The sequence below is a fragment of the Bos indicus genome, chromosome 26, assembly GCF_029378745.1.
Source record: "Bos indicus isolate NIAB-ARS_2022 breed Sahiwal x Tharparkar chromosome 26, NIAB-ARS_B.indTharparkar_mat_pri_1.0, whole genome shotgun sequence".
Lineage (NCBI taxonomy): Eukaryota > Metazoa > Chordata > Mammalia > Artiodactyla > Bovidae > Bos > Bos indicus.
Window position 1 is genome coordinate 11,455,379 of NC_091785.1, and position 22,912 is coordinate 11,478,290.

Below are 22,912 nucleotides of genomic sequence, written 5' to 3' on the forward strand. Positions count from 1 at the left end.
TTGTTTTTGTTTTGCTTTGTTTTTTAATTACTCAGTTCAGCGGTCCACGATGATAATGTCTAGGCTCTTGCCCTCAAACCATCATTCTGTGTCCCTGACATAGTTTGGGATTCAGTCTGAATTGTGAAAATGAGGATTTGTTTCTTCAGCTTGCCCAAAAAATATTTTAAAGACTCATATGACTAAAAGTATACCTGAACTAGGTAATTATAATTGTTCTGTAAACTGTACATAAACAACGTACAGTTTATGACATTGTTCTTACGGAGAAATAAAGTCTCATGTTCCATAAAATAGAAGATGACTAATGGAACACATCTTTTTCATATTTGGAGCTACTTCTATATAAGAAAACATAAACATGTCTATAGTCACCTAATAGAAAAACATAAATAATATGTTTAAAAAATTGTAAGTTGTGCATTTGTTTTGCTATTTGTTTTTAAAACATGCTAGATGGTACCACACTGAAGTAGTGAAAGCCACTGTTAACATTAGGCATGTGGTTTTTGCTATTTTTAGGAAGGACATAATTATGTAGGAATTGAAGATATTATTGATTCTCTTCAAGATGATGTCACTGGTATTAAGAAACAGGCTGAAATTGCTCACTTATATATTGCATCTCTTGCTGACCCCCAGGAAGCTATTGCTTGTTTAGAAATAAAGTTTAATCAAGTTAAAGCTGAATTAGCTAAAACCAAAGAAGAATTAATCAAAACCCGAGAAGAGTTAAAAAAGAGAGAAAGTGGTAAGTGGTTGTATTATATCCCTATGTAGATGTTACAAATTCTTAAAAAGACAGTTGGTAAGTATGAGATTTATGCAGCTTATTTACAAACTGGTCAGAAAATGATGGAGGTAACATTTAATATTTTACCATTTGTATGAGTTTACAGTAATTTACTAGTAAAAATATATTTTTCCTTTTCTTTACTTTTAGACTAATATTACTAGAAAATAGACTTTCAGGAAAACCCAAAACCTAAGTATAGCTTTATTAGCAAATTAAGAAATCTCATAGGAAATTGTAAAGCTGTGAAGTTTGTTCATTTATATGTGTGTGTGTGTGTGTGTGTGTGTGTGTGTGTGTGTGTGGTGGTGGGGGACTGGGAGGACTTGTCACACCTGAGTTTCAAGTATTAGATGAAATACGCTGCCCTTTTCTGTGTGAACAAGATGGGTGGAAAATAGCAGATAAGTGATGCCTCATTATGAAGTGGATCAGAAAGGTATAAGCTACTTCTCTTCTGACATTATTCCAGAAATTTCCTACTATTGAGCAGATGGCATTCATTTTTGCCCTGGGTTTTGAAAGTAGCTTTTTCAGAAACAGTACTCTCTGGTGGTAGAATTTGTAGCTGTTTGTGTACTTTTAGGGCTGTGAAAATTCTTTTTCCTGAGTATAACAATGAAGTGTCTGCTGTAGCAGCTTATGTTTCATGTTTATTTAGTGATATATTTTTTTAGGTGCTTAGATATTTATTTTTAATATTCTTACTTTTTCAGAATCAGAAATTAATTTAAATTCATTGGTTCAAGAGCTTGAGAAATCTAATAAGGTAATGCGTTTAAGCTTTATTTTATCTTAATAAGGAAATTAATAAGTAAAATTGACAGTATGGATAATTAATGAGTATATAAGTGACTTCACTCTCATACCTCTTTCCATATATGGTCTCTGGAAAGTTTCTTGGTCTTTCCAGAAAAGGTTTTATTTGTATATGTGTATATATATGTGTGTGTATGTGTGTAACATACATCTTTTAAAAATTTTATACAAATAGGATTGTAGTTCTGTGTCTTGCTTTCTTCCTTTAGAAGGCATCTTAGATCTGTATGTGCTGCCAGAGAATCATCTCTATGTCACTCTTTTACCAGGTACATTGTATTGAATAGATTATTTAAATAGTATTTATCTTGTCTGAAGTTACTGTTTTAAAATTTAGGATATGGCCTGATCAGTGTGCAGCATCAGAATCTGAAAATCTCTTGCACTTTATACCTTCAGATCAGATAATTACTCTAAGTGGTTGTAGATGGATTTGACATTGTGAGATCTAAGTATGAAATTGCAGGGATACATAGAGGTGAAGTGAATTTAAAACTCTAAACTTAATATTTTTCCTGACCTTCTCTTAACTTACATTTGTTCTTCTAAAGAGCTGAATATTTTAACATATGATCAGATATAAATAATTGGAAATCTTGGCATCTAATACCCAGTACTTAAAAAGATAACCAAAATAATGTACTCAATACAAGACATTTTAGCTGTTGTTTAGACAGTTCCTATTCTCCTTTCCTTTTATTTTTTTCCTATTTATAAAAATAGCTGCTAGTTGTAAACATACTGTTATATTAAACTATATAAAATAGAAGGTACAGTAGTCCCCCGTAATGTCTCTCTTACATTGAAAACAAATCCAAACCAACTTGCTTGGTAGCTCTTAGAGATTATTTTATGTATATATACACATACATACACACATATATGTATTTTTTATAGAACATTTTCTATGAACTCTTTTAAGTTCTTTAGTTGTCTAAGTCTCACAACAACCTTATGATGCAGATACTGTTATTTTTTTACGTAGGCATTAAATAACTTGCTTGAGGTTCACAACTAGAAAGTAGAGAAGCTTGGAATCAAACCCAGATCATGTGACTCCTGATTCCTCTTATCCATTATGATGTATTGCTTCTCTTTCATTTTATATTTAGGCATGTTAATTTTTTAAAATAAAGTCATGCTATGCATAGTGTATTGCTGTTGTTTTGTTTTGTTTTGTTTTTTTTGCTTAATCTTAAAATTTGAAGCAGTTCTAAACTGTATCATATTTGCATTCTAGTTATCCCCAAAGTACATTGACTAAACTTTGTTTTTTCCCTTCCCAAAGAAAATAATTATGCAGAATCAAAGAATTCAAGAGTTGATGGATAAAATTGACCAAAAAGAGGATACTATTAACAAATTTCAGAACCTAAAATTTCATATGGAAAACACATGTAAAGGCAGTGTAAGAATCTAATTTTATTTGTGTTATAAATTAAATAAAGAATATGTTTTGTTTGGTTTAAAATTATTTAAAATAGCTGATACAACTTGAGACTAATTCACTAAGAATGTTGACTTGCTTATCTTGGCATTGAATGCAATTCACTATTGCACCGAGATGAATTTTTGAAAACTTAGAAGATGGCAGTTTGATCTCTACAAACTAAGCTATGAATGCTTTGTACGTAAAAGGGACAAGACCGTGTAGCCCTTAGAAGTTTAAGCCTCAGCAAACTGGATGGGGAGCTCTGGGGTGAAAGAAACTTAAATGTGCTTTGATTCCACAGATCATAAAGATCTGTATCTCTCTGTAGCTCTACTCTATTGATATATCTGTCTATATCTGTATGTCCATTTCTGTAGAACTATAAATGACATTAGGTTTTAGAAGCTTGTTTCTAGTTTGTACAATTTTGCTAAAGTTCATCTATTTAATAGCAGGGATATTTTCTTTTAAAAATTACATTATAACTATAGCATATAAAGCCTTTATGGGCTTGTCAGGGCTCAGCAGTGAAGAATCCGCTTGCCATGCAGGAGGTATGGATTCAATCCCTGGGTCGGGAAGATCCCTGCAGAAGGAAATGGCAACCCAGTCCAGTGTGTCTTGCCTGACGAATCCCATGGACAGAGGAGCCTTGTGGGCTACTCTCCATACTGTTGCAAAAGAGTTGGACACGACTCAGTGACTAAAATATAAACTACAGTGTTTTAAGGGTTTTTAAGTAGCCTTTCATAAATAGAAATTTAGGTAATTTTATATTTAGTTAGTTTAGGATTGGATGATCAGCCTGTCTTTTAGTTGTTTTATTAAACAATGGTTTTTGGCTTTCTTTTATATTCATTTTTTATTGCAGTACCTTCAAATTATTTTTTGACATATTGTTAATAACACAATAGGTTGAGTAAATTAATAGCTAAAATTCTCTGCTTTTGTATGTCTTTTCTCTAACAGAGGCAAGCGTGGTATACAGTAGTTTCCCTTTATCTGCAATTTCAGTTTCTGTGGGTTAACCAAGGTCAGAAGGATTAAATGAAAAATGCCTGAAATAATTCATGAGTTTTACATTGTGTGCTGTTCTGAGTAGTATGGTGAAAGCTTATGCCATATTGCTCCATCCTGCCTGGCCTGACTCATCCCTTTGTCTAGCATATCCCTCCTGTTAGTCTTGTTTATCAGATTGTCTGTTGTTGGTATCATAGTGCTGTGTTAGAGTAATGCTGATTTTGCTTAATAATGCCCCCAAAGCAGAAGCGTAGTGATGCTGACAATTTGGATATGTCATAGAGAAGCTATAAAGTGCTTTGTTTAAAAGTAAAGGTAAAAATTCTCAATAAGGAAAAAAAAAATTGTATGCTGAGGTTGCTAAGATCTATGGCAAGAATGAATTTTCTATTTGTGAAATTGTGAAGAAGGAAGAAGAAAATCTGTGCTAGTTTTGCTGTCGCACCTCAAACTGCAAAAGTTATGGCCGTAGAGCATAGGTGCTTAAGATGTAAAAAGCATTAAATCTGTACAAGATAATTTTGAGAGCAACAGAGGCTGCATTCACATAACTTATTATGGTATATTGTTATAATTGTTCTATTTTATTATTGTTAATCTCATTCTGTGCTTAATTTTTAAAAAAAAAAATATTTATTTGGCTCTGCCAGATCTTAGCTGTGGCGTGAGGGATCTTTAGTTGCAGCATGTAGGATCTAGTTTCCTGACCAGGAATCAAACCTGAGTCCCGGGCACTGGGAGCAGGAAGTTTTAGCCACTGGGCCATCAGGAAGGTCCCTGTGCTTAATTTTTAAATTAAACTTTAGGCATGTACTAAACTTTGTAAGCATGTAAAGGAAAAAGCATAGTGTATATAGGATTCAATATTTCCATGGTTTAAGGCAACTGCTAGGTCTCAGAATGTATTCTCTATAGGTAAGCAGGGACTACCGTACTATAAAATGTTACATTTGACCCTCCTTTGGGTCTTGAGAGTTGAATGCCAGTACCCACAACTTTCTCTGTATCATCTCAACATCAGATAGGTTTTTGATGCTACAAGGGTAAATAAGGAACATTGTCTGGAGAACCATAGCTCAACCTTTGTCTACTCTTGTAGCAGACCTCTCTTTTGGCATTTATTATAATATTTATTAATTATAGATAAATATAAATGCCATTTATTGGCATTTATCATTATTTTGGCATTTATTATTGGCGTTTATTCACTCCATCTGACTTTTTGTCACTTCCGTTGAATACGTTATTGTAAATTAATTAATAATTATATTAACAGTTTAGGATTTATGTTAATATAGTTATCAACAAATTATATTGGTAATGTAATTAATATTTTAATTATAATTTATAATCATATATTGTTGGATTTTTTTCCAGATCTGTTTTATGTATTATTGTTTAACTTTTCTGAACTGGGAGAATACCCCTGTAGTAAGGTAGAGAGTTAGGAGGAGAAGCATAAAATGATTTATTTTGTCAAGAAAAACTGAGATTCTGTGTGCCGGATGCTCTGCTAGATGGGATTATATAGATTAATAAAAACTACTCCCCTTAACAACTCCCCAGTAAGAGAAAAGCAACATAAATGTATTTATAATGAAATGTGCAGTGGTAATCAGTATGTACAAGAAGCTGAGAATAGAAGGGTTTGAGAGAATACTTTGTGCAGATGAAAATGATTAAGTTGAATCTTAAATGGCAAGTGAAATTTATCTAGTCCAAAGTAGGAGCAGTTGGTGGGTGTGAGGGACAAGAAGATACACTGCTTTTCTAGATAAAAGAATCAGAATGCACAGTTATGGACATAGAAGGCTTTCAGTCAGTGTAGGAAAGTATAAGTTTTAATAATTTGCTCAAGAAGAAAGTTTGAAGCAGGAGAAGTGAATAATGATGCTAGGAGCAGTAGATTGGGGTGAGATAGTGTGTGTGTTAGTCACTCACTTGTGTCCGACTCTGCGACCCCATGGATCACAGCCCTCCAGACTTCTCTGTCCATGGGATTGATTCTCCAGGCAAGAATACTGGAGTGTGTTGACATTTCTTTCTCCAGGGGATCTTCCTGTCCCAGGGATCAAACCGGGATCTCCTGCACTGCAGGCAGATTCTTTACCATTTGAGCCACCAGGGAAGCAAAAGGCCTTAAATACTTCATTAAAGCATTTGGGTTGTATTCTGTAGGCAGCAAGGAGTCTAAGGAGAAGGATAGCAAAGTTGATTTTTTATTTTGAGTTGATATTTTTAGAAACTTGGAAGATAGGATTAAAGTGGAATTAGAATGAAGGCTGGGAGACCAACTAGAAACCTCTTGGAAAAGTTCTGGTGATAGTTGATGAGGTTTTGATTTAAGGTAGTTGGGTAGTGGTAGTATGGATTAAGAAGAGGAAATTGATTTGTGAAATAAAAGGAGGAAAAACTTTTTACAACTTAGGGCTTTTGACTTTTTCAAGTAAATGAATTGCTGGACCTCCAGGCTCTTAGCACTTTGAGATTATTTGCCACCTGTTTTTGTTGAGTGAGTGAGTGAAAGTTGCTCAGTCTGTCCGACTTTGCGACCTCATGGGCTATACAGTCCATGGAATTCTCCAGGTCAGAATACTGGAGTGGGTAGCCGTTCGCCTCTCCAGGGATGAAACCCAGGTCTTCCGCATTGCAGGTGGATTGTTTACCAGCTGAGCCACCAGGGAAGCCCAGGAATACTGGAGTGGATAGCCTATCCCTTCTCCAGGGCATTTTCTGAACCAGGAATCGAAACAGTGTCTCCTGCATTGCAGGCGAATTCTTTACCAGCTGAGCTCCCAGGACTTGATCTGAATTTTAAGTTCAGCCTTAGATTTGTTGAAGGTTAAGGAAAAAAAAAAAAAACTAGAAAAAGAGAAGCCAGAGACAGATCACTTCTATTGCCTACAACTTTGAAGAAGATTGTTGGAACTTTAGCAGGGGATTATATCTATTTCTGTAGTATGTTTGCATATCACGTAATGTTAATAATGTTTATGTAAATAATAGTAAAAAAGCAATATAAAGTAAGCAATATTCCTAATTTAATAATCCTTGCCTTTGAGTAAATTTTTTAGATAGGCTCTAGACTCTGTTTTATCAACTAACTTAAAACAGTGTGCTAACTTGTTCACATAAATAAATGCAAAGTAAATTAGAACTTAACCTGACTGTGCTGATCAACTGTTGATCTAGGGTCACTGTTCCAAAGAGTCCAAAGCAGACTCTTTTAATGATTAAAAGTTTGTTTTGAATGGTTCTTTAGCATCCTTCCTAACAAGAATACTCTAGGCAGAAAATATTCCTTTTGGGAACTGACACTTGTGGAGGATAGATTTTTTTCTTGGTGAAGATTGTATAGTTTGAAGAGGAGAAAATTGATTAGGTGATTATAATACGTCTGAACGTGGAAGAGGGGACAACTTAAAATTGTCGTGGACTGTTTGAAAACTCAGACTTTGTCAGAGGTCTGATTCCTCTATCCCAGGACTTTGTCACTTATCAGTGACACCAAGGGACTAATTGTGAAAAAGCATGGAGGTTGTTCTTCATGATATTCTTTGATTAGGGCTATCTAAAAAAATTGCTCTTTTTTTTTTTAATCATTACTTTATGACTTAAAATCGTTTAAATCTATATCTCTTAACAAAGTGATGATTTTATAATATAAAATGATGTTTTATTTTCTCATATAGTTTTACCTACCACCTACCCGCCCCCCGCAAATGGTTGGCTACCAATATGTAGGGATTTAATTAATCTCTGCCTTTCCCAAACCTTTAATTACTTTATAAACATGCACTTAATTGCTAAGGTTTCACCCTTCTTTCTGGCTTCCTTTCTGCTGTCCTATTAGGGAGGTGTAGTCTTTGCCTTAAAAAATGAAAATCTAAATGGTCTTTTTCATCTAGATAAACTAGGAACTCAGTTTTAAAGCAGTATGTAGATTGTGTATCTTTGAATATACAAAGGCAAGAAGCTAAGATTAGAACTTTTTCTGGGATTGGTTAAAGTGTAGGACGTGGTTACTTTGAGCTTTGGTTGCAAAACAAAATGACTGATGTTTTCTAGTTATTCATAATTACTCAAAATTTTAAGTGAAAGTATCTATAAGGAGCAATTATGTCATACTGTTTTCCTATTTCTCTTTGTCAAAGCTCATTTTGTTTATGATTTAGAGGTAAGTGTTTTAGGACTTGGTTATCTGCAAATAAGTCTCTAACCCACCTAATCTTAGAAAATCTAAAGATGAATTTGTTTTTAGTTTTGGTTTCAGGATGAAACTACACAGTTACTTTTTTTTGGTGGGGGAGTCCTGCTTAGTGATTATACAAGTTAGTTAATATTACTTATTTCATAGAGTCATCAGTTATTTTAGGGTAGGGTGAGATTTAGGAAATAACCTAGAAAATATCTCAACAAACTTGAAAATATAATTTTTATAATGCAGTATTGAATTTTAATTTATATAGTTCTTACATTTATTATAGCTTTCTATATGTGAACTAATTTTAATTTATTTTACTTTAGGACAATGTTGGTAATTCTTCTTTAATAATAAACAGTAAATTGGTTTGTGATGAAACGACTGAAATGTCTAAGGACAGCAAAACTAAAACGTATTCAGGAAGAAAAAGATTAAATGAAAACGAACTTCAACAAGATGAACCACCAGCAAAGAAAGGTACTTGTTCAGCTGCTAACAGGAGGCCATTAAGAAAGCTGACTCCTACACCAGGAAACACAAAAGTTGCAAGTAGAAGGAAATTTACTTATCTAAGGAAAAAACCTGAGAAAATCTAAATGTCCCTAATTTTTACACTAACATGTTATAAACTATCTAGAGGATGCAGGTATTTAAAGCTGCCTTTATTTTAATGTTTTTAGATATTATGCTTTTATCAATTTAGCATCATGATAATTCTCTTATTTCTGTGCCTATCGTAATTGAAAGTCACCTTTTCTGCCAATATTTCTCCACATTTTGTTTCTCTCTTTATTCTGTTTTTCATTTGAAGAAAAGGCCATTTGACAGGAAGACTTTGAGCTAAACGTTACAAAAGGCAAATGTGGTCAGGTTGTGTTTTCTGTGAAACTGCTAGAAAAGAAGTGTGCTGAGCTTACTCACTTTGTGCTGTACCTCCCTGGCTATGTAGGAGAACATAGTGGCTTTCACCTTGTCTCTAAACTATTCTGTCTTTAGGAAAACTTTTATAATATAATACAGAGAAGGAAGACTTTCTAAGAGAACATACATTACTTTAGAAACCTAATTAGCTGCTTCACTTTGAGATAAATGGATAAATTAAGTCTTGCTTTGTTTATTAGTAAAATAAGTTAAATATACCTGCCTCCTAAGGTTGTTAAGAATAAAAACAATTGGATAATACACCAATATAATACAAACTTCATAGAACCTCAGTAAAAGTAATGTTTTCAAAAGTAGTTGACTTAAAGGATAATATAGCAGTAGTCGGACACGACTGAGCGACTGAACTGAACTGAAAGCATTAGCTATATTAATGTAATAATTTATGAGCTAATAGGTTGAAACTAATATGCATTTGTTGCTGTTCAGTCACTCATTTGTGTCTGACTTTTTGGCACCCTGTGCACTGCAGCATCGGAGAAGGCAATGGCACCCCACTCCAGTACTCTTGCCTGGAAAATCCCATGGGCGGAGGAGCCTGGTAGGCTGCAGTCCATGGGGTCACAAAGAGTCAGACACAATTGAAACGACTTAGCAGCAGCAGCACTGCAGCATGCTAGGCTTCCCTGTCCTTAACTATCGACTGGAGTTTGCTCAAGCTCATGTCCACTGAATTGGTGATGCCATCCAACCATTTTATCCTCTATTGCCCATTTCTCTTCCTGCCTTCAATCTTTCCCAGCATCAGGGTCTTTCCCAGTGAGTTGGTTCTTTGCATCAGGTGACCAAAGTATTGGAGCTTCAACATTAGTCCCTCCCATGAATATTCAGGATTGATTTCCTTTACTATTGACTGGCTTGATCTTCTCGCTGTCCAAGGGACTTGTGGGAGTTTTCTCCAGCACCACAGTTCAAAAGCATCAGTTCTTCGGCAGTCAGAGTTCATTATGGTCCAACTCTCAGATTTGTACATGACTACTGGGAAAAACCATAGCTTGACTAGATGGACCTTTGTCAGCAAAGTGATGTCTGCTTTTTAACATGCTGTCTAGGTTAGTCATAGCTTTTTTTCTAAAGAGCAAGCGTCTCTTAATTCGGTGGCTTTAGTTACTGTCCACAGTGATTCTGGAGCCCAAGAAAATAAAATCTACCACTGTTCGCACTTTTTCCTTATTTATTTGCCATGAAGTGATGGAATTGGATGCCATGATCTTAATTTTTTGAAAGTTGAGTTTTAAGCCAGCCTTTACACTGTCCTCTTTCACCTTCATCAGGAGGCTGTAAAGTTCCTTTTCATTTTCTGCCATTAGAGTAGTATCATCTGCATATCTGAAGTTGTTGATATTTCTCCCAGCAATCTTAATTTCAGCTTGTGATTCATCCAGTCTGGCATTTTTCTCTGTATATAAGTTAAATAAGCAGGGTGACAGTATACAGCCTTGACTTATTCCTTTCCCAATTTGGAACCAGTCTGTTGTTCCATGTCCAGTTCTAACTGTTGCTTCTTCACCTTTTTACAGGTTTCTCAGGAGGCAAGTCAGGTGGTCTGGTATTCCCATCTCTTTAAGAATTTTTCACAGTTTGTTGTGATCCACACAGTCAAAAGCTTTAGCATAGTCAATGAAGCAGAAGTAGATGTTTTTCTGGAATTCCCTTGCTTTTTCTGTGATCCAGTGGATGTTGGCAATTTGATCTCTGGTTCCTCTGCCTTTTCTAAATGTGGCATGAACATCTGGAAAGTCTCAGTTAACTTACTGTTGAAGCCTAACTTGGAGAATTTTTTTTTTTTAATATATATTTTTTAAAATATAAATTTATTTATTTTAATTGGAGGCTAATTACTTTACGATATTGTATTGGTTTTGCCATACATTGACATGAATCCGCCACGGGTGTACATGTGTTTTGAGCATTACTTTGCTAGTGTGTGAAATGAGTGCAATTGTGTGGTAGTTTGAACATTCTTTGGCACTGCCCTTCTTTGGGATTGCAATGAAAACTTACCTTTTCTAGCCCTGTGGCTGTTGCTGAGTTTTCCAAATTTGCTGGCATATTGAGTACAGCACTTTAATAGCACCGTCTTTTAGGATTTGAAATAGCTCTGCTGGAATTCCATTACCTCCACTAGCTTTGTTCGTAGTGATCTTCCTAAGGCCCACTTGACTTCACACTCCAAGGTGTCTGGCTCTAGGTGAGTAATCATACCATCGTGGTTATCCTGGTCATGAAGATCTTTTTTATACAGTTCTTCTGTGTATTCTTGCCACCTCTTAATAATATCTTCTGTCTCTGTTAGGTCCATACCATTTCTGTCCTTTATTGTGCCCATCTTTGCATGAAACATTCCCTTGGTATCTAATTTTCTTGAAAAGATCTCTAGTCTTTCCCATTCTGCTTTTTTCCTCTGTTTCTTTGCATTGTTTACTTCGGAAGGTTTTCTTATTTCTCCTTACTATTCTTTGGAACTCTGCATTCAAGATAGGTATATCTTTCCTTTTCGCCTTTGCCTTTCGCTTCTCTTCTTTTCTCAGCTATTTGTAAGGCCTCCTCAAACATTTTGCCTTTTTGCATTTCTTTTTCTTGGGGATGGTTTTGATCACTGCCTCCTGTACAGTGTGTGAACCTCCGTCCATAGTCCTTTAGGCACCGGAGAAGGGAATGGCAACCCCCTTCAGCATTCTTGCCTTGAGAACCCCATAAACCGTATGAAACAGCACACTAATATGCATGGTCATTTTCTATTATCCACTGAACGAGTGGTGCCGTAACTACAGGGAGTATAACCTTTTTATGATTTCCACAGCACTGTTCCTCTGTTTTTTACCTTGTTTGGAGCCATGGAGTAGTTGAGAATTCAGGGTAGTTGAGAATGTAGGATCTGTAGATCACTAGGAAGTGGAAGTGTGCAGGAGCGAGTGATCCACATGGTACGGCTAATCCTAAGGGTAACTCATTCATGAAAAAGATGATTATATAGTGATCTGAATTGTTAGCAATAAATAATTTGGATGTGAGTAGGTTTATAAGTTTAGGTAACAAAATACTTTTTCCCCCCTAAATTCATAACCACTGTGGCTATTTCTTAATTATTTGTTGTTAAGAGATTATAAGGACTACGTAAGAGATCATATGACAATTATAGCTATAATATAACCATTTTCCCCCCTCTACCTGCTACTAAAAAATCTCCAGAACAAAATACATGATTTCTGTACTTACTAGGATAGGATTAGGGGGTTATAGTTATGCAGGATTGATGTTTTCTGCTCTTAAAAGGAAATGCAAAGCTATTTCCCTATGAAAGTGAATTTACTTCTTTGCGTCACTGTATCTGTATTTTGGGTAAACTGAATAACCATGTAAACATTTCAAGAAATAAGCCTTCAGAATAGTGATAAAGGAGACAAACCAGAAATATGCTATAGTCTGCTCACCTGTGACTTTTCAACCAAAACTAATTTTTGTAGCAAAATATAGGTAAAGCAGTATATGTACAGGTTGGCTGTGGTGGACATATTGAATTAAAGTAATTATCTTTCTTATTGCTATGTTTATTTTTTATAAGTTAACCTATGTTAGGCTCATATACTATAAAATCTACTTCATCTTTATTGCTAGACTAATAATTTAATTTCTTCCTGACAACACTGTTCTGAATATGGTCTATGAATCCTTTGATATGAAACATAAAAATTTATAAAAGGATAATGTGAATATCTGAATATCAAATGCAAATCCAATTTCCTGAAGTATCTTATGTAGTTATCTAGTTTATTAAAGTATAGTAAGAGAACAACGTGACAAAATACTTTTTTGATCACAAAAGCTATATTGCACTTGCTTTAATTTACCTCAGTGTTTAGGGACATGTCCATATAGTATGCATGACTCAAGTCTCTTCTCTCAGGATATTCAGGATTTATTTGTGAGCTCTGAATTTCTGATTATCATTTTTAACTTGCTTACATCCCATCTCTCCTGATAAAGGGTTCAGACATTTTTTTTATAACTTGTCTTCTTAAAGGGCAGGAGGATTTAGTCATTTCCACTGGTGAAGTTCCACCGATGAAGTCATAGGTGTGAAAATTGTGCCATAAGTACTAAATTACTTAAAGGGAAAGTAGAACAGAAGTGTGAATCAGGGGGAAAGAAAGTTATTCCACTTTGGGATGATGTGGCTACAGTTTTGTAAAATGTTAGGAGACAGTCTGATAAAAAATAATGCATTGGTTGAAGATTATTTTAAAAAATTCATTAGAATAAATGGGCAAGTTTGTTATAAAAGTAAATAAGAGTGAATCTGTTAGTTTCCAAAGTAGCTGGAATCCTTAGAATAAACTGAGAATCTGAAGGAGCTAAATTATGAAAATGTAACTACAAACATAGGAAAATCTTCAATAATCAACTCATTAGCTTTTCAGAAACCAGGCTATAGAGCAGGAGTAATGCCATGATTTTCCTCTCCTTTTTGAGTCAGAAGAGACAATGTAATTTATAGGTATTAAAACGTTATCCAGTGTGCTTTTAGTTAGTCTGTTAAAGAAATCTTGGAATCCTGTTACGGGATTACATAATTACTGCTGCCCAAGAGCATTTAAACTATTGCGTGAAGGAAAAGAATATGGATTGTATTTGAAAAATGAAAACTTAACAAATAAAGCTTGTTTTCACAAGTATACTACTGAATGTAAAAATGGATAAATTTTTGGAGTGGCAAAATGATGTTCCCAGATTATATAGTGAGTTTCGGGGTGAGGGGATACTCTAACAGGGGACATCAGTATATTGAGAGAACTGGGATTTCCCCCCCGCCCCGGTCCTGTTGAGGTATAATTGAGAAATAATATTGTGATATATTTAAACTGTTTAACATGATTTGATATACATTGTGAAAAGTTTCCCACCATGTTAATTAATTAATACATACATCATCTCATGTATTCACCTGTTTTCCCCCTCTTCTTCTTTTTGGTGAGAACACTCAAGTTATACACCCCAAGCAAATTTCAGTTTTACAATACATTGTTATCAATTATAGTCACCATGTTATAGTTAGATCCTATGACCTTATTCATCCTCAACTGAAAAACTATACTCTTTTCCATCAACCACTATTCTACTCTTTTTTTCTATGAGTTAGATCTTTTTTCTTCCTTGTATTGATACCATACAGTATTTGTCTTCCCATGTGTAGTTAATTTCACAAAATGAACCCTCCAGGTTCACCTATGTTGGAGATGGCAAGATTTCATTCTTCTTTAGGTTGAGTAATTATATTCCACTCTATACATACTTATACCCCTTTTGAAAAAATCCATTCACCCATCCATTGACACTTGGGTTTTTTTCAACGTCCTGGCTATTGTAAAAAATGTTGCAGTGAACATAGGGCATGAACTCACATGAACTTTGAATAGTGATTTCATTTCCTTCGGATATATACTCAGAAGTGGCGTTGTTAGATCATATGATAGTTCGATTTTTAATTTTTTGAGAAATCTCCATACTGGTTTTCTACTGCCTATACTACTTAATATCCCCATTAACAGTGAACAGATGTCCTCTTTCTTCTCATTCTTGTCAGCGTTTGTTATCTCTTATCTTTTTGATGATAGACATCCTAACAAGGGTTAGGTGATAATCTTACTGTACTTTGGATTTCCTTTTCCCTGATGATTAGTGATATTGAACACCTTTTCCCGTACCTGTTGATTATTTGTATGTCTTTTTGGAAAAATACCTGGTTGGCTCCTCTGCCAGTTTTTAAATTGAATTGCTTGATTTTTTGGCTGTTGAGTTGTGTGTTTCCCATATATTTTAGATATTAACTCCTGGTCCTACCGGACAAATGGTTTGCAAATATTTTCTCCCATTCCACAGGTTGCCTTTTCATTTTGTTGACTGATTCTTGTGCATGCATACTGTTTGTATGTAGGATAGTATTAATTTTAAAGAGCTTTTTATGATCTTAAAGATGCCTTCTTAATTGAATAGATTCATTAGACTGGGTACTATCGTCTCTCATCGAGATGCCCGAGAGCCTGCCACAGCAGGGGGGAAAATTTAAGGGCTTGAATCTCATTGCTGTGTGAGATTTGATATTTATCTCTTATGGAACAATTACATGTAGCCAGCCTGCCAGATAGGGGCTTTGTAATGAAGCAAACTGATATGTTTAGATCCCAAATGTATTATAGGGGTGACCATCAAGTTCTTCCAGAAGTTTAAACAGATAAGTACCTGGATCATTGTGTATGTACGCTCAAGGTGTTTGCATGTACAATACATTCCAGATTTACCAAATCAGTATGTTTTATATCTGTTTGGAATCTACATTCTGAGTTCTCTTGCTCACTCTAAAACTAGAGAATCACTGTTGTAAAAAAGATACCGTAAAGATAAAACCTTAAAATTTAAAACATAAAATTACACTACAGTAACTGAGTTAATGTAACTGGGGCATGTTAGATTATAAATTTGCACATATCTAGAACCGGAGTAGGTGACTGATTACAAAAATTGTGTTTTTCTGATCCAGTGATATGTCTTAGAGATAGAAAAGGAGAACATAAGCAACATAGCTAAATGTCAAAAATAATTCATTTAGGATTATTGTTCAAGTATGTAAAGATGCATTAGACACAGAGAGTCTTCTGTTGGGAAATTTGGAATATAATAGATGAGAGCAACAAGTATACATAGTATTTCAATATAATATGATGTACTCAAATTCATAGGATAATATGGTGGCACTTACTAAAAAGACAACTATAAAATATACCTTTTAAAGATTCTTTGTACAGTTAACAACTGAAAGTAATAGATTTTTTGGAGAATTTCAATCCAGTTCTCCCTTATGACTGCCTTCTACATTTATGGATTTCATATTGTACCTGGAACCTCTAAGCAGGAATTTGATTCTTGATATGCTTAACGAGACTGCCAGATAAAAATACAGGTGAAATTGACAGATAAATGGCCAATTGGGGGGAGTGCATGAAGGTTAGAAGGACGTGTTGAGTGGATCAATACAGTATTGTGTAAAAAAGACATATAAATTGTATTAGAGTCATGTTGTATATAAAATTCACACATATAAACATCAAACCATGAAGTGAAATAGAATAGGAAAAAAATTTAAAAACCAAAGGTTCAGATTCTTATGTTTTGAAGTAATTTTCCTAGGATATGAGACACTCATCAGATGAGTTATTATCATAATGGAAATTGTATGAAAGCATAAAAAGATAAATTTGTATATCTGGAGAATTGAGAATTATGTTTCAAGAGTTAATCATGCAATCTGGGAGAAAAATTTGAACATAATTTATACCGGACAGTTGTGTGAGATGATTTATTTTGTCAACATAAATATTAAGAATTAACTTTTAGCTAATAGTGCATCCTCTGGACACAGTTTAATTTATATCAACTGTATTTGTTAAAGTTCTTGTACTTACATAACATTTAGAAAATGCTTTAACATACATTATATATTAATTTATTTGGCCCTCTTAACACTATCTTGTAGAAAGTAGGGCAGAGAAATATCCTATTTTTGAAATGTAGGTATTAAGCCTGAAAAAGACAAACTTTTATTTATTTTTAACTAGCTGAGCTCTTCTGTACAGATTTTCAGTTTTTAATAATGTCTAACTATATCCCAAGCACAGTGTTCCAAGTTCATTTATTTTCTTGATCTTCACAATAACTCTGAGATGAAAGTGAAGTCGCTCAGTCGTGTCTGACTTTTTGCGACCCCACGGACGGTAGCCTACCAGGCTCCGCCGTCCATGGGATTTTCCAGGCAAGAATACTGGAGTGGGCTGCCATTTCCTTCTCCAGTGGACCTTCCCGACTCAGGGATCGAACCCAGGTCTCCTGCACTGCAGACAGACTTTACCCTCTGAGCCACCAGGGAAGCCAGCTCTGAGATAGGTGATATTATTATTTCCATTTTACATTTGAGGAAACAGCCATGGAATCAAACAGTTGATTGACAGTTATGCAACTAGTAAAGATAAGGCTCCATTAGACTTAGCAGAAGTTTAACCATTTTTCTCCTAATTTCCGCTCTGAAAGTATAAGGCACTCTGTAAATCACTGATTTAGTAGACCTATAATATAATTGTACTTTTAAACTCTTCTTTAGTCAGCCTTAGGGTGTGATTCCCTACCCTCTGTCTCATAGTAATAATAGAGATTTGTGGTAGACAATTCAAATAACATTAAATGCTGTAAAAAGAAAGTAGAAGTAACTGGTAATCCCATTCAGAAGTAGCTGCCAGTATTTTCTAGTACATCCTTTACTAGTAACTCTGCTGTGACTTAATGGAACTATAATTTTTACCTAATTGGGTTTATAATATGTATGTTTTGCAACCTGATTTTTCTTTTTTAACTCAATAGCTTATCTCTGTTTTTCATTGTTTGTTTTCATATGTTTCATATTTTTGAATATTGGCTTATATGGTAACTTAGATTTTATTAAAGTTTGCAAGATTAATAATGTATATATATATTTTTTAAAGGACTTATGCATGCTAGTCCAGCTATCACTGAAGACCAAAAGAAAAGTGAAGAAATGCAAGAGAGCATTTCAGATGAGGAAAACATTAGACTTCTACAAGAAAATAATGAAGAGCTAAAAACACGTTTACTCACCATTGAGAATGAACTTAAAAATGAAAAGGAAGAAAAAACAGAATTAAATAAACAGATTGTTAGTTTGCAGCAGGAACTTTCTTCTTCTGAAAAAAAAAGTTTAGGCTTTAGTATAGAGGTCCAACAAATTCAGTCGAGTTATGACAATGTGATTTCTGAGTTACATGTGCAGAAAAGTATAAATCAAGAACAGAAGGAAAGGATCATGAAATTGTCAGAGGAGATAGAAACTGCTAGACGAAACATCACAAACAATGTTTCACAAATAAAATTAATGCAAGCAAAAATAGATGAACTGCGTAGACTTGATTCAGTTTCTCAGATCGCAAACATAGATTTACTCAATCTCAGGGATCTGTCCAGTTGTTCTCAAGAAGATAATTTGCCAAACACACCGTTACATCATTTGGATAATGATTGTTTGATAAGTAAGCAGGTTAAAGAACATGGTATTCAAGAACTTAGTAGGGAAAGGTCTTTCCACTCTACTGTTGAAGCCATTTGGATAGAATGTAAAGAGATTGTAAAGACTTCCTCCAAAAAAACCCATCAGATTGAGGAACTAGAACAACAAATTGAAAAATTACAGGCAGAAGTAAAAGACTATACAAATGAAAACAATAGACTAAAAATAGAGGAGAGGGAGAAAAAGAATCAAGATGATTTACTAAAAGAAAAAGATAGTCTTATACAGCAGCTGAAGGAAGAAGTGCAAGAAAAAACCATTAGTCTTGATATTGAAGTACAGCATGTAGTGGAAGGAAAGAGAGCACTTTCAGAACTTATGCAAGATGTTACTTGCTATAAGGTGAAAATAAAGGAACTTGAAGCAATGTTAGAAACTCAGAAAGATGAATGTAGCCATTCAGCCAAGTTAGAACAAGAAATTATGGAAAAGGAATCTATCATTTTAAAGGAAGAAAGAAATCTGAATGAATGTCAAGCAAATCTTAAAGATTCTATCCAAAATGCCAGAGATTTAAGTGAAAGGGAGGTCAAATTGAAAGAAGAAATCATGCAATTAACAAAAAATTTGCAAGATGCTAAGCATTCACTTCAATTAAAGGAAGAAGAAAAGGAAAGAAACTGGCAAGAAACAGAAAAGTAAGCTAAACGTTTTTAAAAGGTTTTAAAAATTTGCATTTCTTTTATTGATTTTTCCATATAGCTTTTAAAGAATTTAGGTGGGCATAACTTAAGCTGGTTAAATATAGCATTGTATGTTGAGAGAAGAACTTGAACTTTGTATAAACCTTTGGGACTGAATGTTATTTATATGCAGAGTTCTGTTTATAAAATCTCCTGAAATCCTCTTTGAAGTACTCATTCATGCTATGGAGATTCCAAATTTGTGAAAAGATCTAATTTTGTAGGTTACTGGTCACACATATGATCCTAAGTGATTAGTGATATATCACCATAGGAAAGTGATTTTTGATTTTTAGGTTGAAAGAGGAGCTCTCTGCAAGCACTACTCTTACCCATAATCTGAAAGCTGATCTTCAGAGGAAGGAAGAAGATTATGCTGAGCTCAAAGAGAAACTGGCTGATGCCAAAAAGCAGATTGAGCAAGTACAGAAAGAGGTTAGTTATTTGAAAAGTTGTGTGGCCAATTTAAATGATAATCATTGTTTTCCTTATATATCATGTTTATACACTAATTTTAGTATTGACCAGAACATTTGTCAACTCCATAATTTTTTTTAAAATGATGTGATGTTATTTCACCAAAAATTTAGTCAGCTTAAACAAACCAAAGAATGTCTAATAGTAAGAAAAATACTTGCCTTATGTAAGATTAGAACCTTTTTTTTCTTTTAAGGACTAGGCTCAAGTCTCCCCAAAAAATAAAAAGTAAACTTCTGTTTACAGATTTTATGTAGGAGAGTATGTAGTGCAGTTGTGACAAGTTTTTATTATAATTTGATTTTAAAAATAGGAAATACGTTCACATGGTAAAATACATGGAAGTGTATATAGTGAGGGGAGGCCGTCAGGCTCCCACCAAGGAATCAGATGTTACCAATAATTGTTTTTTCTTCACTTCTCCGTCTTCCTCTGTTGTTCCTTCCTTCTCTTCCTGTTAAAAAATGGAAACCTCCAATAAACACTATGTGAACCTTGTTTTTCTTCACATAGTGTATCTTGACTGTCTCTCCATCTCAAGATATAAGATATAAGTTTCCAGGTGACTTTTTTAATGACTAGGAACATGTATTTATGGTTAATAAGTCCCCTATTGTTGAACAATTAAGGTAATTTCCAGTTAATGATGCAGTGATGTCATTTTGAACTTTTGTAAGTCTTCCTGTGAAATAAATTCCTGAAAGTGGAATTTATGAGTCACTGGTTTGTACATTTTGATATTTTTTATGCTTTTTAGAGATTATGCTAATTTACTCACCAGAACTAATGTGTAAGAAAGTATTTTTTTCTATACTCTTATCCACAAAGTAGTATTTTATCATTATTTCTTTGATATCTGCTAACTTGACATGTAAATAATATATCTCAACTATAATTCTAACTTGCGTATCTTTAATTAGAATGAACATTTTTTGGTTTACAGTTTAATTTTTTTTTCTCCTGTGGTCTGAGTATTCATATTCTTTAAGTTTAGGTTTTTTTTTTTTTATTGTTATTGCTTTATGGGAGCTTATATATTTAGGAAATTAACTTTTTAGGGATATTAATTGTGGATGACCCCTGTACCTGACCCCTATCTTGACATTTTTCTTGATTTTGATTATGGTGCCTTTTTCCCTTGGAGCAATTTATTTTTCTTTTATGAATGCTGTATTTTATATCACAATTAGACCTTTTTTAAAAGTTGAAATAATTTTAAATATTTTTCATTACTTAGAGTTAGTTACAAAAGAATACTTAAATGCTAAGGTCTGAAGATTGTTCACATAGCATATGTTTGTGTGTCTCATCCATTTTTTGTTTCCTATCCCCAATGAAGTTAATATAATGAATGTTTTGTATTTGTCTTTTTTTAGATCTGTTAAAAATGTAAGTTAAACTATATATATATTTTTTATTTCTACACATTAATTGTGTTCTGAGACATTATCCACATCATATTCCTGAGAGTCATTTATGTATGGTTATAATCAATCACTTTCACTGCTGTGTAATGTTCCAAAGTGTGTGTGACTATGCAATTTAGTTATCTTTTCTCTTGACCATTTAGATTGTTTTCATTCTTTGCTCTTAGAAGAAAGAGTGATCCTATTTTAAACATGCCCTAGGTATACGTGTACAAGAATTTGGAGAGCATGGGGTGGAATGGTTGGGTCAGGAGATAAAGGGGTATCTTATGGTTTTAAGTTGTATTCCTCACAGTGTCTGTTTTTATTCACTATATGTCTATTCTAGTTTTCACTTTGTGAGATACGTTTGTTCATATTTTCTTTTAATTTTTCTGTCCTTTTAAAAATTATTATTGTGTTGGATTTCTTGTGTCTGATTCTTTTTTAAGAATTTTTTTGTTTATTGATTTATTTTTGGCTGTGCAGAGTCTTCACTGCTACGCGAGAATTTTCACCAGTAATTCTTTACCATTTCCCACCAGGGAAGTCCTTGGTTCTAATTCTTATAAAATATATTGCAAATACCTTCTAGCTTACTTGTTGAAAGTCAGGCCTCCTCTTTCTATGAAAGCCAGTCAGTGTTACACTTATTTCTGTGATTATTTTTTCACTTAATTTTTTTCTGTTATCTCGATATTTATTTTTCTGTTAGTTCCTCTGCTGCTGCTGCTAAGTCGCTTCAGTCGTGTCCGATTCTGTGCGACCCCATAGACAGCAGCCCATCAGGTTCCACCGTCCCTGGGATTCTCCAGGCAAGCTGGAGCGGGTTGCCATTTCCTTCTCCAATGCATGAAAGTGAAAAGTCAAAGTGAAGTCGCTTAGTCATTCCCGACTCTTAGCAACCCCATGGACTGGACTTTTAAAAAGATTTAAAACTTTTTATCCAGCATTTAAAGTCCTTGAATAATTTTTTTAGGTAGCCTAAGAAAACTGACAATAATATAACATTAATGTAAATTTAAAATGAATGAAAAGAATGGGTGTGAACTTTTTGATCAAATAAATTATAATTTTCATGACTGTTAGGCCTGTACTGGTAAAGAGAAGCTCCCGCTATGACTTGGGAGATACCCTCCATCTCCATATATGTAAAATAGTTACTCTATGTGCTTATGTGTTTTTATTTTTATAAATGGGATCAGCTATACCTAACAGAAGCAGAAGATATTAAGAAGAGATGGCAAGAATACACAGAAGAATTGTACAAAAAAGATCTTCACAACCCAGATAATCACGATGGTGTGATCACTGACCTAGAGCCAGACATCCTGGAATGTGAAGTCAAGTGGGCCTTAGAAAGCATCACTACGAACAAAGCTAGTGGAGGTGATAGAATTCCAGTTGAGCTATTCTAAATCCTGAAAGATGATGCTGTCAAAGTGCTGCACTCAATATGTCAGCAAATTTGGAAAACTCAGCAGTGGCCACAGGACTGGAAAAGGTCAGTTTTCTTTCCAATCCCAAAGAAAGGCAATGCCAAAGAATGCTCAAACTACCACACAATTGCACTCATCTCACATGCTAGTAAAGTAATGCTTAAAATTCTCAAAGCCAGGCTTCAGCAATATGTGAACCATGAACTTCCTGATGTTCAAGCTGGTTTTAGAAAAGGCAGAGGAACCAGAGATCAAATTGCCAACATCTGCTGGATCATGGAAAAAGCAAGAGAGTTCCAGAAAAACATCTATTTCTGCTTTATTGACTGTGCCAATAAAGCATAGTCTTTGACTGTGTGGATCACAATAAACTGTGGAAAATTCTTCAAGAGATGGGAATACCAGACCACCTGATCTGCCTCTTGAGAAATCTGTATGCAGGTCAGGAAGCAACAGTTAGAACTGGACATGTAACAACAGACTGGTTCCAAATAGGAAAAGGAGTACGTCAAGGCTGTATATTGTCACCCTGTTTATTTAACTTCTATGCAAAGTACATCATGAGAA

At 34.3% G+C, this 22,912-nt stretch overlaps 1 protein-coding gene across 5 annotated transcripts in view; it reads left to right on the forward strand.

Annotated features, from left to right (window-relative positions):
- The window catches only part of KIF20B (kinesin family member 20B), an 84,644-nt gene that overhangs the window by 29,223 nt on the left and 32,509 nt on the right, over positions 1-22,912 (forward strand). For 3 of the 5 annotated variants that reach the window (XM_019953157.2, XM_070780459.1, XM_070780458.1), the window contains exons 16-21: positions 523-751; positions 1,510-1,562; positions 2,901-3,020; positions 8,592-8,745; positions 17,742-18,978; positions 19,320-19,458. In XM_019953157.2, the coding sequence (XP_019808716.2) occupies positions 523-751; positions 1,510-1,562; positions 2,901-3,020; positions 8,592-8,745; positions 17,742-18,978; positions 19,320-19,458 (1,932 nt within the window). The remainder of the gene's footprint in view (positions 1-522; positions 752-1,509; positions 1,563-2,900; positions 3,021-8,591; positions 8,746-17,741; positions 18,979-19,319; positions 19,459-22,912) is intronic. The other 2 variants (XM_070780460.1, XM_070780461.1) reach the window with 2 other exon arrangements.